This window comes from Chenopodium album, chromosome 4 (assembly GCF_948465745.1).
Source record: "Chenopodium album chromosome 4, dcCheAlbu1.1, whole genome shotgun sequence".
NCBI lineage: Eukaryota > Viridiplantae > Streptophyta > Magnoliopsida > Caryophyllales > Amaranthaceae > Chenopodium > Chenopodium album.
The window spans coordinates 1264820-1279663 of record NC_137837.1 but is presented as its reverse complement, the minus strand read 5'-3'; the positions used below and the strand labels follow the sequence as shown (position 1 = coordinate 1279663).

The 14844-nt window shown below is 37.0% G+C and overlaps 2 protein-coding genes across 2 annotated transcripts; both read right to left on the bottom strand.

The window, feature by feature from the left end:
- Positions 1-5265: 5265 nt before the first annotated feature.
- Positions 5266-8828, bottom strand: LOC145628428 (ADP/ATP translocase 1, mitochondrial-like). Its single transcript, XM_081680725.1, has 4 exons — positions 8672-8828; positions 6954-7456; positions 6482-6856; positions 5266-5900 (listed from the first exon to the last, which is right to left on the bottom strand). The coding sequence occupies exons 2-4, from the start codon at positions 7437-7439 to the stop codon at positions 5604-5606; spliced, it is 1158 nt and encodes a 385-aa protein (XP_081536851.1). The 5' UTR covers positions 7440-7456; positions 8672-8828; the 3' UTR covers positions 5266-5603.
- Positions 8829-12321: 3493 nt separating this feature from the next.
- On the bottom strand, positions 12322-14644 carry LOC145628427 (uncharacterized). Its single transcript, XM_081680724.1, has one exon. It carries the CDS (start codon positions 14010-14012, stop codon positions 12630-12632), a length of 1383 nt encoding a protein of 460 aa, XP_081536850.1. The 5' UTR covers positions 14013-14644; the 3' UTR covers positions 12322-12629.
- Between the last annotated feature and the right edge of the window lie 200 nt (positions 14645-14844).

Below are 14844 nucleotides of genomic sequence, written 5' to 3'. Positions count from 1 at the left end.
GAATGTAAAATGTTGTAATTTTAAAACATTAGGGTAGAACAAACAATCTAGTTGGACACTTGGCGCAGTGTTAACAAATGCATAGTATTAGTCAATTCTATATATAACTAAGTTGCAAAAAAAACAAAAAAATGGTTTTAAACTATGTACTTCATCCGTTTCAAATTAAATAACATAATTGACTTTGTGCACTGTTCACATAGTCATGTGGGGTCTTTGTTAGATTCGGTTCTACAGTCTTTGTTAGATTCGTTTCTACCTCTACTTTATTAAAATATCAAATTTTTGTAATGTTTGCAGTTTGCTAATATGCAATAAAAGAATTGCATTAGAATATATAAATAAAACGGATATTTCATCAAATGCCACTGACAAATTTAAAAATTCATCAAATGCCATTGCACTTTTCAGAATTCACCAAATGCCACTCACAAATAGTAAAATGTCACATCGTGCCATTAATGAGGTCTGGACGTTAACAGTCCGTTATCACGAAATGACCTCTATGCCCTTATTGTCTTTTATGGCGCCCTAAAGTGCATTGACTCTCTGACTTCTAAAATTCAGACAAAAAAAAAAAATAAAAAAAATTCCCTCGTTGTTCTTCTCAAACCTTCCCCTGTTCTTCGAGCTTTCAGCAACACTCAGACCTTCAAACCATAATCAAGGAAGAAGCTTTCTTCGAACACCTGAACGACAGACGCAACTACATTGACGCTTTATCGTTTGTTGAACTTGGGCGAACTTGAAAGTCGGTGAATTGTACTCGGGGTACTACAAGGAAAATAGTTGAGTTCAAATTTTTTTCGGGGTCCTGGAAATAGCAATCAAGGTAATATTTGAGTTAGGGTTAGGGTTTTATGAAATGATCAGTTTTATGCGCTTATTTGACTTGACCTGTGTGATTTATTGTTAAAATTCATGTTAAAGATGGTTATTTGTGGGTATTTATTTTGCATTGATATGAATTTTGGGTTTGTGAAGTGCTTGAAATTCAATTTGGTCAATGTTGTGTTGGTATGTTGTTTTGTGATATGACTGATGTGTTGGTATATGGTTGTGAATTTGAATGATGTGTGTTGATGTTATGTGTAATTTGTTGATGATAGGATGAGTAGAGTGTGGCTTGATGTCCATTACAGAGATCAGGGCTTTGATGTGTTGGTTGATGATACTGACAGAACAAGTCTAATGGACTTGTATGAGTTTATGTTTGAGGATTCTGTGAAACAAAATGTGATTCTTCCCAAATGCTTCACTTTGTTTGTATTGCCACCTAGAACTAATAGGAAGTTGGAGTTAGCTGGGGATAGGGACATGCTTAAAATGTGGGAGTGGTTTCAAGGGAAGGAGACAGTAGAAATATTCTTGGAGGAAGAGCAAAGTCCTAGGCAGGTGTTTAAGGATGCTGAGGCTAATTGGCAAAGAAGGGTTAAGGCCATGGCTGATAAAGCTAGATTGGAGGAGGAAAAGGCCAAGGCTGAGAGAGAGTTGGAGGAACAGCAACCTTTTAAAGTTGCAGTTGAGGTGCCTGTTGCTAATGTTGATGGTGGTGATATGGAGTATGTTAGAGTGTTTGACACTCCAGGAGCTGATGAGGTATTCCCAGGGGCATCTCAACCTGAGCCTGAACAGAGTACTCAGCCTTCCACTCCACCTAAACACCCTCAACAAACTTCTCCTATGAACCAGCCCAAATCTTCAAGTGCAAGCAAAAAAAGGACTCCTCAAAAAAGGAAAAAAACAACACCCAAAAAAAGGTCAACTGGAAGAACCCAACTCTCCCCTCAACCACAAACAACCCCAACACCTGAACCACCACTTTCACCTCAACCACAAACAACCCCAACACCTGAACCACCACTTTCACCTGAACCAAGAACAACCCCACCACCTCAATCACCTGAAGCAGCAGTTGAACCTGAAGCAGAAACATCTGAACCTCCACCACCTCCACCACCTCAGAAATCCAAAAAGGTGGGAAGGTCAAGACCACTAGGGTTCAGAACAAAAAAGAAGAGTGGGAAAGGGGTTGCTGGGGGAAGCTATGAGAGGGTCAGTTTAAGGAGATCTGAAAGAATTAGGAGGGATCCAGCTAGGGTTGACAGTAGTGAGGATGATAGGTCTGATGATGATGACAGTGAGGACTCAGATTACATAGAATCTGGTAGTGAAGACTTTGATGATGCTGATGATCTTGGGGACTTCATAGAAGAAGAGGAACAATATGAATTCTTGTATGATGACATCCTAGACAAACAATTTGAAGATTATCTTGATGGAAGCCAAGCAATGGATAAAACATACAAGAATGGCAAGGTTTGGAGACACTGTGAATTTGGTAGCATTAAACTAGAGCCATGGCTGATTTTTCCAGACAAACAGTCATTCACTGAAGTTTTTAAGGATTTTTGTGTACAAGAAGGGTTTGGAGTCTTTGTTGAAAAGAGTGACCCTCAAAGGTTTATAGCAAGATGTGCTATTGATGGCTGCAACTGGAGAATTCATGCTTCAACAATGCCTGACAAAGTCAGTTGGGCAATCAAGACATTGACAGGGGAGCATGCAACCTGTGGCAGGCTTGAGGTAAACCCTGTTGTTAGCTGTGATTGGCTTTGCAGACATCTGCAGTCACATATTCAAGCCAATCCAGACATTCCAGTAGAGTCTTTGCAAAGAATCTGTATGGAAAGGTACAGAATTCATGTAAAAAAAAGGTTGTTTTACAAGGTGAAAGCAGTTTCCAAGGAGATGATTCATGGTGGCTTTGGAGAGGCATACAGTCTCCTTCCAAGATATGCTCAGATGGTGAAAGAGACCAATCCAGGAAGTTATGCACTAGTGACATGGACACAATTATCTGCAAATGTCCAACCTAGGTTCAAGGCATGCTTCTTCTCCTTTGCTGCCCAAGTTAGAGGCTTTTTGAGAGGGTGTAGGCCTATCATTGGCATTGATGGGGCCCATCTAAGTGGTTATTATAAGGGGATTCTGCTAACAGCAGTTGGAATTGATGGGAACAATGAGATCTTTGTGTTTGCTTATGGCATAGTAAGCACAGAGAGTGTTGAGACTTGGGGTTATTTTATGAGGAATTTGAAGTGCCTTTTTCAGAAAGAGGGATGCAACAGAGATGATTGGACTTTTATCTCTGACAGGATGAAGGTAACTCTCAATTTGCTGTGATTTTTTTTTCCAAAGGGCAAAGTTCTCCCTTCTGACTAGTTACATTCCTATGCAGGGAGTTGATGCAGCAATTATGGAGACATTCCCCAAAGCCAGTAGAAGAATATGTTGTCAACACTTGTACAGCAACTGCAAAACAAATGGTTTTAGTGGAACAGCTTTTCACAAGCTCTTTTGGGTTGCTGCTGATGCTTACAATCCATATGTCTTCAACAAAGCAATGGAGAAGATTCATGCCTACAATCCAAAGGCTGTTGATTACTTGAACAGCACCACTGAGGTTTGGTCAAGGCATCAGTTTGAGCCAGCAATTTGTTGTGACCATAACACAACAAATTTTGTGGAATCATTCAACTCTTGCACCAAGCCATACAGAGATCTACCTGTGATAAAGCTACTTGAAGGTTTAAAATTGAATTTGCTCTGTTGTTAAGTCAGTTTCTAAATGCAATTTCTACCTTTCTTTACTGTAATTTCTATATTGATTTCTATTTTGCAGCTATTAGGCAATGGTGCATGAGTAGGATGGCTCCAAGGTTTGATAAAGCAACATCAATGGGAGATGGGGAGCTCACTGAGTATGCTACTAAGATCTTGCAAACAAGATCAGATGAGTCTAGGTTCTGCTATGCTACACCATGTGGGGGTGATGAGTTTGAGGTGAGGGATCAACATGTGCACTTTCCCATTAAACTTGGGGCTGGAACTTGTGGTTGTGGAAAGTGGCAACTTTCAGGGATCCCCTGTAAGCATGTGCTTAGGGTGATTTACCACCAAAGGCTGCAGGCTGTAGATTTTGTGTCACCTTATTTCAAAGGGAGGGCATACAAAAGCACTTATGCTGAGCATATGCACCCAATGCCTGACCAAACCCAGTGGCCTTCTTTCAACCTGCCTGACATACTACCACCCCCAGTGAAACGATCTGCAGGCAGACCTAAGAAGCAGAGAAGAAGAGGTGCAAGTGAAGCAAGAAAAGGGAAGAGGCATAACACAGTTAAGTGCAGCCTATGCAAGGAGTTGGGGCACAACATGTTGACATGTGCTGCAAAGAAAAAGATTGCAGCAACTGAAGCAACAACTGCAGCAACCAACAACAATGCAGAAGCTGAAGCAAGCACTTCAAGGTCCAAGAAGAGAGCAAAGAAAGCTGCTTGAGCTCCAAACCCCTACACTTTTCACTGCACAGCAACCTAGGTTAATGTAGTCTAGTTGTTGAACAATATAATTCCAATGTGTGCTGTGTTGTGATGGTATTTTTTTGGGAAATATTGTGTAAACTTTAGACAAATACATTGGCAACAGTGGCCTTAATTTTTTGGATGAACATGATTGAAACAGGAAGAAATATATGGAAGACATGTTCAAGTAAACACTTTATTCAATTTCATCTCAATTACATGTTGTTCACTTCATCAATACACCTAATTTCAAAACAGAATTTAAAAGTTTTTTAAAGGCTTACATTTATACAAGAATGTGTGTGCAATGGCTACTTTGCCCCATCAATAATTCAAAATTGTTAAAAAAAAATAGCCGTTACTTTAGAGGTATATTGTGTAATAACTTTAATAAGTAATGGCATTTGGTGAAATTAGAAAATATTCAGTGGCATTTGGTGAATTAGGAATCCCATTAACGGACTGTTAACGTCCAGACCTCATTAATGGCACGATGTGACATTTTACTATTTGTGAGTGGCATTTGATGAATTCTGAAAAGTGCAATGGCATTTGATGAATTTTTAAATTTGTCAGTGGCATTTGATGAAATATCCGTTATTTTAATTAATTTTTACGTTCATTTTTCTGTACAACATCCCATTGAACTTATTTTCATTTCTCCAACAAAACATTAAGCAACTACTGTACTAAACATTCTGGACAAAACGAATTGTTAAATACTTAAATGTGCTCAATAAACTAAAAATCCCCCACAAAACAGAGCAATAGAGTCTCATAAAGAGAACAAAGCCACCTTGTATAAAACTTGCTAAAACAGCTCGAGTACGAAAACTCGGAATAAGGCATGTAATCAGTGAACCAAAAAGACTGCAGGATAAATAAAACCACACACAAATAACAAAAAAAATGTGCCCTTTCATTTCCATTCACTGGAAGGCAACAATAGTACTGAATTCTGATATAACAAAAATTGATCTCATGTAACTAATTTAAAGAACTCTAAGGAGCACCAAATTGCAACCATGCTCCCAAGAACAAATCTTTAATCCGAGCAAGAATTCTCAGGGAAAACTGTGGGGTTAGTCCCTCTAAAAAGTCTTAAAACCCTACATTATTATTTCAATCAAACTTTTAAGTATATGAAAGCTTCCCACCATAGATTCCAGACTGTTCCATCCCCCCAAAAAAAATTTCATCACCATCTTCCGCCAAGGTTGTAGGGCATTCTAAAACTTAAGCACCACCGGAACCGTACTTCTTTCCGAAGACGAGGACCTGGAGCTTGTCGTAACCAGCCAACACACCAGCACCAGCAACAGCACGAAGGATGTTGGCACCAGCACCCTTGAATAGGGACTTGGGGCCCTCGTTCTTGACAATCTGCTTGAAGCAGTCGAATGAGCCCTTGTACTTGACGGCCTCACCGGAGGTCATCATCATTCTTCTTCGGACGGTATCAATTGGGTATGAAGCAAGACCAGCTCCGTTGGTAATGACCCACCCAAGAGCAAAACTAGCAAAGAAACTATCCTGCAATCATCAAAATTTTACAACATTATTACATTATTTTTTGTACAGAAATGTTAGATATAAAGATTCAACACTAACTTGTGTATGTTCCAAAAACAATTGGAAAGTATATCCAACAGCAAAACAATAAACCACAATCAGTTATTTCTTTGTAGAAAACTAACTAACAATGGGGTATAGGAGAAGAAAATATTAGGTCCATTGTCCTCACATAACGATTGACATGCTTGGATTGGGTTGTGTATTAAAGGGGTAATAAGAAACTAAGTATGGGAGAGTGGAATGGGTGAGTTATTGCTGGTGTAAGAAAGAGTGGTGGCATCACATTCATGTTCACATCATTGCCCCAGAGATAAATAATCTCTATCAACATTTTAATATTTCTCGCTCTCCTATTACCATCTTAATGAATCACCCCAAAACAAGCATGCACTAAATGAAAGAAATGGAGACACGAATGGCTAAAAACAAGCACTCAAGAGAAATTTTCCACCAAATATCAACTGAAGATTACAAGCACAAAATCCAGGGTCCAATAAACAAAACATTGCATTATAAAATGATATAAATCGGTAGCTAACCTGCAACTTTCCGGTCAAAAGCACGGGCTTCACGGAATCATACAACCCAAAGTACAATCCACGGTAGACAATGATACCGACACATGAGATGTTGAATCCACGGTATAGACCAGCAAGACCATCTGATGCCCATGTCTTGCGGTAAACATCAACAAGACCATTGAATTGCCTGTCTGCTCCTCCCTTCTTGGCAGCCTTTGAGTCGTTGGCAAGACGGGTACGGGCATAATCCAAAGAGTACACAAAGAACAATGAAGAGGCACCAGCAGCACCACCGGAAGCCAAGTTACCGGCAAACCACTTCCAGTAACCATCCTTGTCCTTCTTGAAGTTGAACATTCTCTTGAAGTAGTCCTTGAAGGCAAAGTTCAAGGCCTGGAAAGAAAAAATAAAACAATGTTAAATTCACTAATAACAAGAAAAATAAAATCAACAGATTAGAAACGACAGCAAAGGATTAACTTTTAAGCACCTGAGTAGGGAAATAACGGATGACATTGGCAGTGTTTCCTCTCCACAAGGAAATCATACCCTCATCCTTCATTGTCCTGGTGAAACAGTCACCAATACCCTTGTAGGGTTCAGCGAGACGGCCAGATTTAAGCATCTCATCTTGGTTCTGGATCAACAGCTTAACACGCTCAATGGGAGCAGCAGCAGTCTTTGAGACAGCAGCTGAAACTCCTCCCATGAGAAAATCAATAGCGAAAGCAGCAGGTCCTTTCTCAGCAGGGGCGTATGCAACTACAGGTGAAGCCATGTTGGAAACAAAAGATAGATCCTGGGTTGCTGGGTACTGGAACGCAGCATTAGAGTAGTTTCCATAGGCAAAACGCCTTTGGACCAAGGCAGAGTTTTGGGACCCTCCAAAACGAGGCTGACTGATCTGTGACAGACCACTGAGTTGGCCAGCAGCAGCCTTCTGCATAACTGAGGGTTGTTGGTTCATCTCAGCCATTACTTCTGATTTATATCCTAAAGAACATGGAACAACATTTTAGCACAGTATACAGTACCATAAAACAAGCAGAATTATAAGCACATCACATCCAAAGCAAAAAGTCATCAACAAAGCTAGAATAAAAAAATCATTGATATTTACACAGTGAACCAATAATATTGAAATTTAATAAGAGATCATGGAAAGGAACATAAACCAATGATTGACTGGATCTTAACAGCATAAATTGACTGGAAAACAATTCAAGTCTTATCAAAGATCAGATTTGCTCAAACAAAAGCTTTAATTTCAATTGAAACAATCGCAATTGAAAAAATATGTTTCAGACAGAGAATAGTAAGCAGATGTTTCATACACTGTGCAAGGTAAATCCAGAAGCACAAAAGGCATCACTTATAATTCATGCGACAATAAAACGACATAATTAAACGAAAAACAATATCTAAACCCTGGAATAAAGCAAACTATGTTACTCCGACTCTTCATTCATCTCCCATTTTCTGGGAACTCGAAACAAACGACCTTGACATTGACAAGACACCAAATCAAGCCCTAGTTGAATCTAAGTTACATAACGCATAATTAACAACAATTACACATGTACATGTTAATATCACTAAAGCAACCAAGCAATTTCTAGCAACCTGTCCATTAACCAAAGAAGACTATTTCAAATCAGACTGATTTATTTCTTAAATCTAATAAACTGACGAACAAAAACAGATCAAAAATCATCATATAAAATAATAATGCTAACATTCAAATCACAAAGCATTGACTTCATCCAACCAGATTCAAACTCTAAATCCAATAAATTTCCAAAATGAATCAGATCTACGATTCAAACGCTACAATTTTATGATCCATTCATAACTCAGAAAAATCAACAGAATTCAATAGATCCACAAACACAACATTATAATCAACACATAACAAACCAGATCTACAGATCTAACAATTAAAAAAAAAAAATCAAAAATGCAGATCCATAATTTAACACAGAAATTCACAAACAGATCGAAAACAACATCACAAAACCACATCAAAAAAAACAAAAACCTAAAATGAAAACTAAAATGAAAATCAAATGAAAATGAACATGAAATCTTACACAGAAATTGAGAAACAAAAAATGCAAAATGAGAATCAAAATACTCTTTTTTCAAACAAAAATCATTCATCAAATATAAAATCAGATGATTTTAGAGAGAGAAAGAGGAGAGAGAAACCTGCAAACGGCTGGCTGATGGACGAGGGTTTTGCAGCGAGAGAGCAAGGTAAGAGAGAGAAAGCAAGGGTTGCTGCTACTCCAGATATTTATAATTGGGGGGCCCCGGGAAATGCTACGGTGTTGTGGGACCTATCAAACCTAATGGTGTGTCCTAGATCTATAGCCGTTTGATTAAAGATCGACGGTGGATTGGGCCTGGAATGTGGGAAATGAGAATTAGTCCATGTGATTAATACGTTGATTTATGTGGTAATATTATGATTAATGTTTTAATTTGATGTTGATGTTTTTTTTTTTTTTTTTTTATGTTATATGGTCCTAAAGGTTATATATATATGAATTAAATTAAATATACTATTGAAAACTATATAAAATTGGAAATTCATGATAAAAACACGCGTAAATCAATGTAATTAGTGTATATCTTTACAATTTCTTAACTTTTTACGATTTTTAAATGTAAATTTAATGTTTATATATAATGATATATATAGTATTTTTTTTTTTTATTTAATTAATACATGAAAATGAAGAAAGGTTGTGATTTGTTATTGTTAAATGAGTGGAGAGTTGACGACCTTTAAGAAGAGGGTTATTTGGTTGGTGGAAAATGAGCGGCGGCCAATTTACAGGAAACAGTGAACGAAAAATGGGCCCTAAATTGTAAGGAAAAGGCAAGTGGTTTTCAATTACTCAAAATTCAAATTATATTATTAAAAAAATGGAGTAAATTAAAGGAAATTCAAAATTGACCTACCAAATTAGAGAATCAGATACTACTGTGCTTGATTTTTACGGATTGGGCCCATTCATAACTTAATTAGTTATTTACGGATGTCAATTGTTTTCAACCAGTAATTTTTCCTTCCTATTTTCAAGCAAAGTTGCTTAAGCATTGTTTAGGGTACGTTCTGATTTATTGAAATGAACTAAATTGACTGAATTAATTGGAGCTGAACTGAACTGAATATTTTATGAGAGAAGCAAATTAAAAATTAAATGGAACCGAAATGAACTTATTGGAGCTAAACTGAACTGAAAATAAGCTAAAGAAAACAGATCCTTAGTTGAAAATTTTAGGAATATTGCCCCATTTCCAAAGAGATTACTGTGTAGCTTGCTAATTCGGCAAAATTGACATTGGACTTTGAGGAGTAAGGCCTTCTCCTAAGTACACTTAATAAGTTCAATATATGTAACTAAGATAAAAATAATTATAATGTATTCAGTAATATTATAATATTTAATAAAAATAATTTCTGTTTAGTTAAAATAAGTATCGTTCAATAAAAAATATTTTTAATCCGTAAAAATCAATAAAATTACATTTTTATTCAATAAAAATTATTATAATTCAAGAACAAAGAAAATATAATTCATACTCCGTATTTAAAAAAAAAAAAAAAGGGTTTATGAACGGCAAGAGTTACGAATAGAATATTCCGAATATGTGACATGTGCATGGGCCAAGCATGCCAAGTTGCCCAGCATAATGCAGCATGTGCATTGTGCATTCATCTTTCCAATTTCCATCATACCTACGCTATCATCATCTTCTTATTATTCCATCCAACGCAACCCATGGCTTAGGAATTCTCAATATTATTTCATCCATCATCTTCGACTTTCTTTATTAGTTTTATTAAGATCTACGAGATTCAAAACCAAGACACATTATGATGCACCGTTTATATACAAACTCACGACATACCCTACATTACACCTATAGATACACGAGAGTCATATAAAATTGTCCAGTAGATCGAGCACCTTTGTGTACAATAATAGAACATGCATGTTAAACAATCCCAAAAACATCGCGTTGAAGATAGTTATTTCACATTATACGAAACCCAAAAATAAGTTCACATTGCCAAAGACAGACTTTTCATCAATGCATAATTGAGGTCCAACATTTTGGCTACTTTCACTGGCTTAAGTTTCTAGATTTTCATAATTGATTTCACCTTAAGACAGCTCAGACTTTTCCGCACGTTTACAATTTCTTAGCTCTTCAATCAAGTTACGCAAAATCATTTTCTTCAGATTTGTTTCTGGACAAGAGAAGCTTCCTTTAGCTACAATTTTCTTTTACAAAAATAAATAATTTGCCCACAAACTTATTTTGTAATACTAACTATTTTTAACTTAAATATACAAATTTAACAACAGTTTTCTTTATCAATCAAAGATGAATTTAAAAGCAGGGTGAAAAAACATCAAATTCAGGTATTCAGTTAAATTCCGCGAAGTAAATAGCTTTACTAGCAATAAGTTTGATTTAGATAAAAACTAAAGCTTCACAACAATCGCAAATACACTCTTGCAATAAGTCACCTAAAATTGTCTTAAAAAAATAATATGCATGACCACAAAGTCAATTCAACTATAGAAATTGTATAGGTTAAGTATATTTCACAAAAGTCAGACACGAACCAAACTCAAGTTTATCTTGCTTTTCAAACAAGAGTTTCTCATTGAAACAACCAGAAACATGCCAAAAATGACTAATCGTACTAGAAAAACCAGAAAAATGATCGACCCAAACTAGAACTTACAAGATCCCAAACAGTGCGACCAACCTGTTTGACTTTGACAGGTTGATTTGGCAACACGGTCAACCTGCAGACCACTGATTATCAAGTGTCGTCATCAACCAAAGCAAATATTTGCATTTTGCAGAATCAGCCTCCATGACCAGAACAACTTTTTACAATGTAAGCCCTGCATGTTAATAGAAAGCCAGAATTCCAAGCGAATATGCTGAGAAACAGTAGCAGCAATGAAGGAGTCAAACAAATGCCCTTTTGCATTCTATTTGTGGTATCTGACCTCAATTCCATCTAAAGCAGAATGGTATTATAAAGGGGGGCAGTAATGAGTCAGCTTTGCAAAAAGTATATACATCACCAGCTTATCTCCCAATGCAAATTATAGCAGTACAGAACAAGTAATAGTCTATTTCCCTATGTGTTTTCAGGTGTGGGAAATCAAGATATCAGATGTAAAAAATGCAAGCTGACCTTACCAATTAAGACAAAGATGATATGCGCTGAAGACAGAATGAAATCATTAAATGGTTCATTAACCTTATATACTCAATGAAAGAGTTATGAGACGGGTCCATCGATACACAATCCCTCTTATTATGGTGAGTGGCTGAGTGTATCTTCTTTTACAGGGAAAACAAAAAATGACTCACAGTAGTGAAATATTTTCTTTGGAAAATACGCGCTTGATGATGCACACTCAGCTTAATAGTACGGACCAACAGCAACTTCAAAAGTGAATAAACAATGCAATTAATTAGACATTGCTAAGTGGACAAGTAAGATGAAGCAAATACAGACGAAGTTTGAAGTTAACAAGAAGCCGAGGAAGCAACTCAAACTCTGAACTCGGACAGTTAGTCCTCTATTAATATAACGGGGATGACTACTTTGCTTGCATTTTGGATGTTTAATTCCTGATATAGAAAATTTAGCTTAAGCAGCAAGTAATCAAATGGTCAAATCAATGAACAAATTCAGCAACAAATATCAGATTAGCATAATTAGCAAAATCATACAAGTTTTCTTTGCAATCAGGTTTCTTCAATTAGTTCGTTTTGGCAATCAAAGATTCAGTGCTCATAAATAATAGCATTACTTGGAAAAAGCAGAAAAGTCCAGATCTTTCATAGTGTCAGCGTAATTAGTCAAATAACATTGTGAGCAGAGTAAATGAGAATCTAATTTCTACAGAGTATATTCTTCAGCAAAAAAAACAAGATACAGATATGCATAGAGTAGTTCCTCTACTTTTCTGGGATGGAAAACAAAATTTAAAATTTAAGGAAGATCGAAATTAACAGCATTACACACAATTCTTCACCTCAGATCAAACTATGCTTGTATAAAGTCAAGTGGTATACAAATAATATGTCAGTAAGAAAGCTGACCTACTTCCTTTAGCAGCTACAGATGCCTATCAGCTTTGATTCCATCTCTTCCTTGAAATCTATCAATGCTCAGGGATATGGGCTCCAACGACATTTCTGAATTTGGCATACCTAACACCATTTCCTTCTGCTTAAGCAGCAAGACCATCCGATCATTCTCTAGTTTCACCCTTTCATTCTCCAACTTCAATCTCTCGAGCTCTCTGTCTTTCTTGCTGCGAAATCTCAACCATTTAAGCCGCTGTTTCTCAAGATCAAGTGCCTCAGCCTCCAACTTGACCTTTTCCACCTCAAGTTGCCACATTCGTTGCTGAATCAATGATCTTTGTTCTGCAGGAGATTTTGCCACATCTTGAAACATGGACTCCAATTCCACTCTATAACAGTCCTGCCTGCCAGGCAACAATGAGAAATTAGAGCTTCCTCCATTCACGTTGCTTCTAGCATAATAACCCTCCATCCTTCCAGATTTGATATCAACATTCTTTTCATCATCTTCATACGACTCATCACTGTCTGACTCGTAATTTTCATCAGCTTCATGCACCTCAGAAACATTGTTTTCATTTGGATGGGTAGCCAGAGGCATTATATGAGCTTGTAAATCAATATCATGACAGCCAGGTATTCTCTGACCATTATGGAAAGCACACATTTCCCGATAAAACAGATGTTTTGAACTCAATATCTTTTTTACCTCATCCTTCGCCTTTTCTGTCAAGTGCGGCATGGCATCCATTAGAGACGGATTTTCCACCACTTGGCAACTAGTTCCCCTACCAAGAATGTCATTCAACTTCTTGTATCTTTTATTCAAGTCATTGAACTTGTCCTCACATTGTTGAGGAGAAACACAACAACCATTACTAATCATAATGTTCGAAACCATTTTCCACTTCCCCTTCTTTTGCAACATTCCAGATTTCCTCTTCAACCCATCCTTAGCATCAAACATGCCCTCATCCCCAACAGAAGCTACAACTGCTATTAGAAGTCTAACAATGTTATCAGTCCACTTCATTCGTTGCCAAGGAGATTCCTTTTTATCCTTTCCCACATTACAGTTCTCACCATTCCCATCCCCTGTATAACTTGGCTCCTCATCTTCACTAGACGTATTATTACTAAGCGAACGCCCAAGAGATATCCCCTTCCCCTTACCAAAATCCATTGACATTCCCTTCAACGACAACCCTTTCGCCTCTACAAACCCTAGTGGTTGCTCATTCTCAATGCCACTCATCATGTTCATGGGATGTAACTCAAGGGGTTGATGGGTCATTAATGGATGACCCATCTGACCTTGTTGGAGCTCATCCCCCGGCATTTCCATATCCAATAATCGACCATTCGATCCCATTCCGGATAAAAACCCGCCTCCTAAACGTGGTCTTTCCATCAATATATGAACCCCTAAAGCTTAATCTTCAACAACTCAACTACAGAACTAATCTCCATCAATCAAATAAGGCCTCAGCTAAACAGTACAAATTCCATTCCTCCCTAATTTCAAACCCTATCTTCAACAATCAGCAAAGATCGAAGAATAGAAGAACCCCAGAAAAAGCAAACAACAACCTACGAATTTAGTTGCTACTAGCTAATAGAAACCCACTAAAAATAACAGCTTGATTACACAGTATTTCAGCTTAGGGTTTACAAACTCAAAGATTAAGGAACAATATAGCACAAACAAAGTACAAAATTTTCTAAGATTTGAAAATTGAAGTCAATCAAAGTTATAAGCAATCAATAGAAGCTATATCCAAGTTGGAAACTTTAAACTAGTACAGAACAAGATTACCGAAGATTGAAAGCACAATTTGATCTTCTTTTAGGAAACTTAATTAGGGTTTAAGTTACCTTAATCATTTTACAGAAGAAGCTTCCTGATTTTCAGGATAGAGGAGAGAGAAAACGATCAATGAAGAAGTGATGTTCCACAATTTTGGGACGCAAAGTGCAAAACACCTGAAATACGGGGCAGGAAATGGGGTAACCCACCGATAGGGCGAGAGGTTCCTTTGGAGTTTGGACTGATCGGAGTGTCTTTAAAACGCTATTTTTATTTAGTTGACATCATTTGATTACCATGATTTTAAAGATTAACGTATTTACTCTCTCATTCTCGACATTGTAAAATTATAAAAAAAGCGAAAATTAATAAAAAATAAACTGAGACGATTCAAGCAAGATCATTATTGACTATAATTTATCGAAACTATAAATCA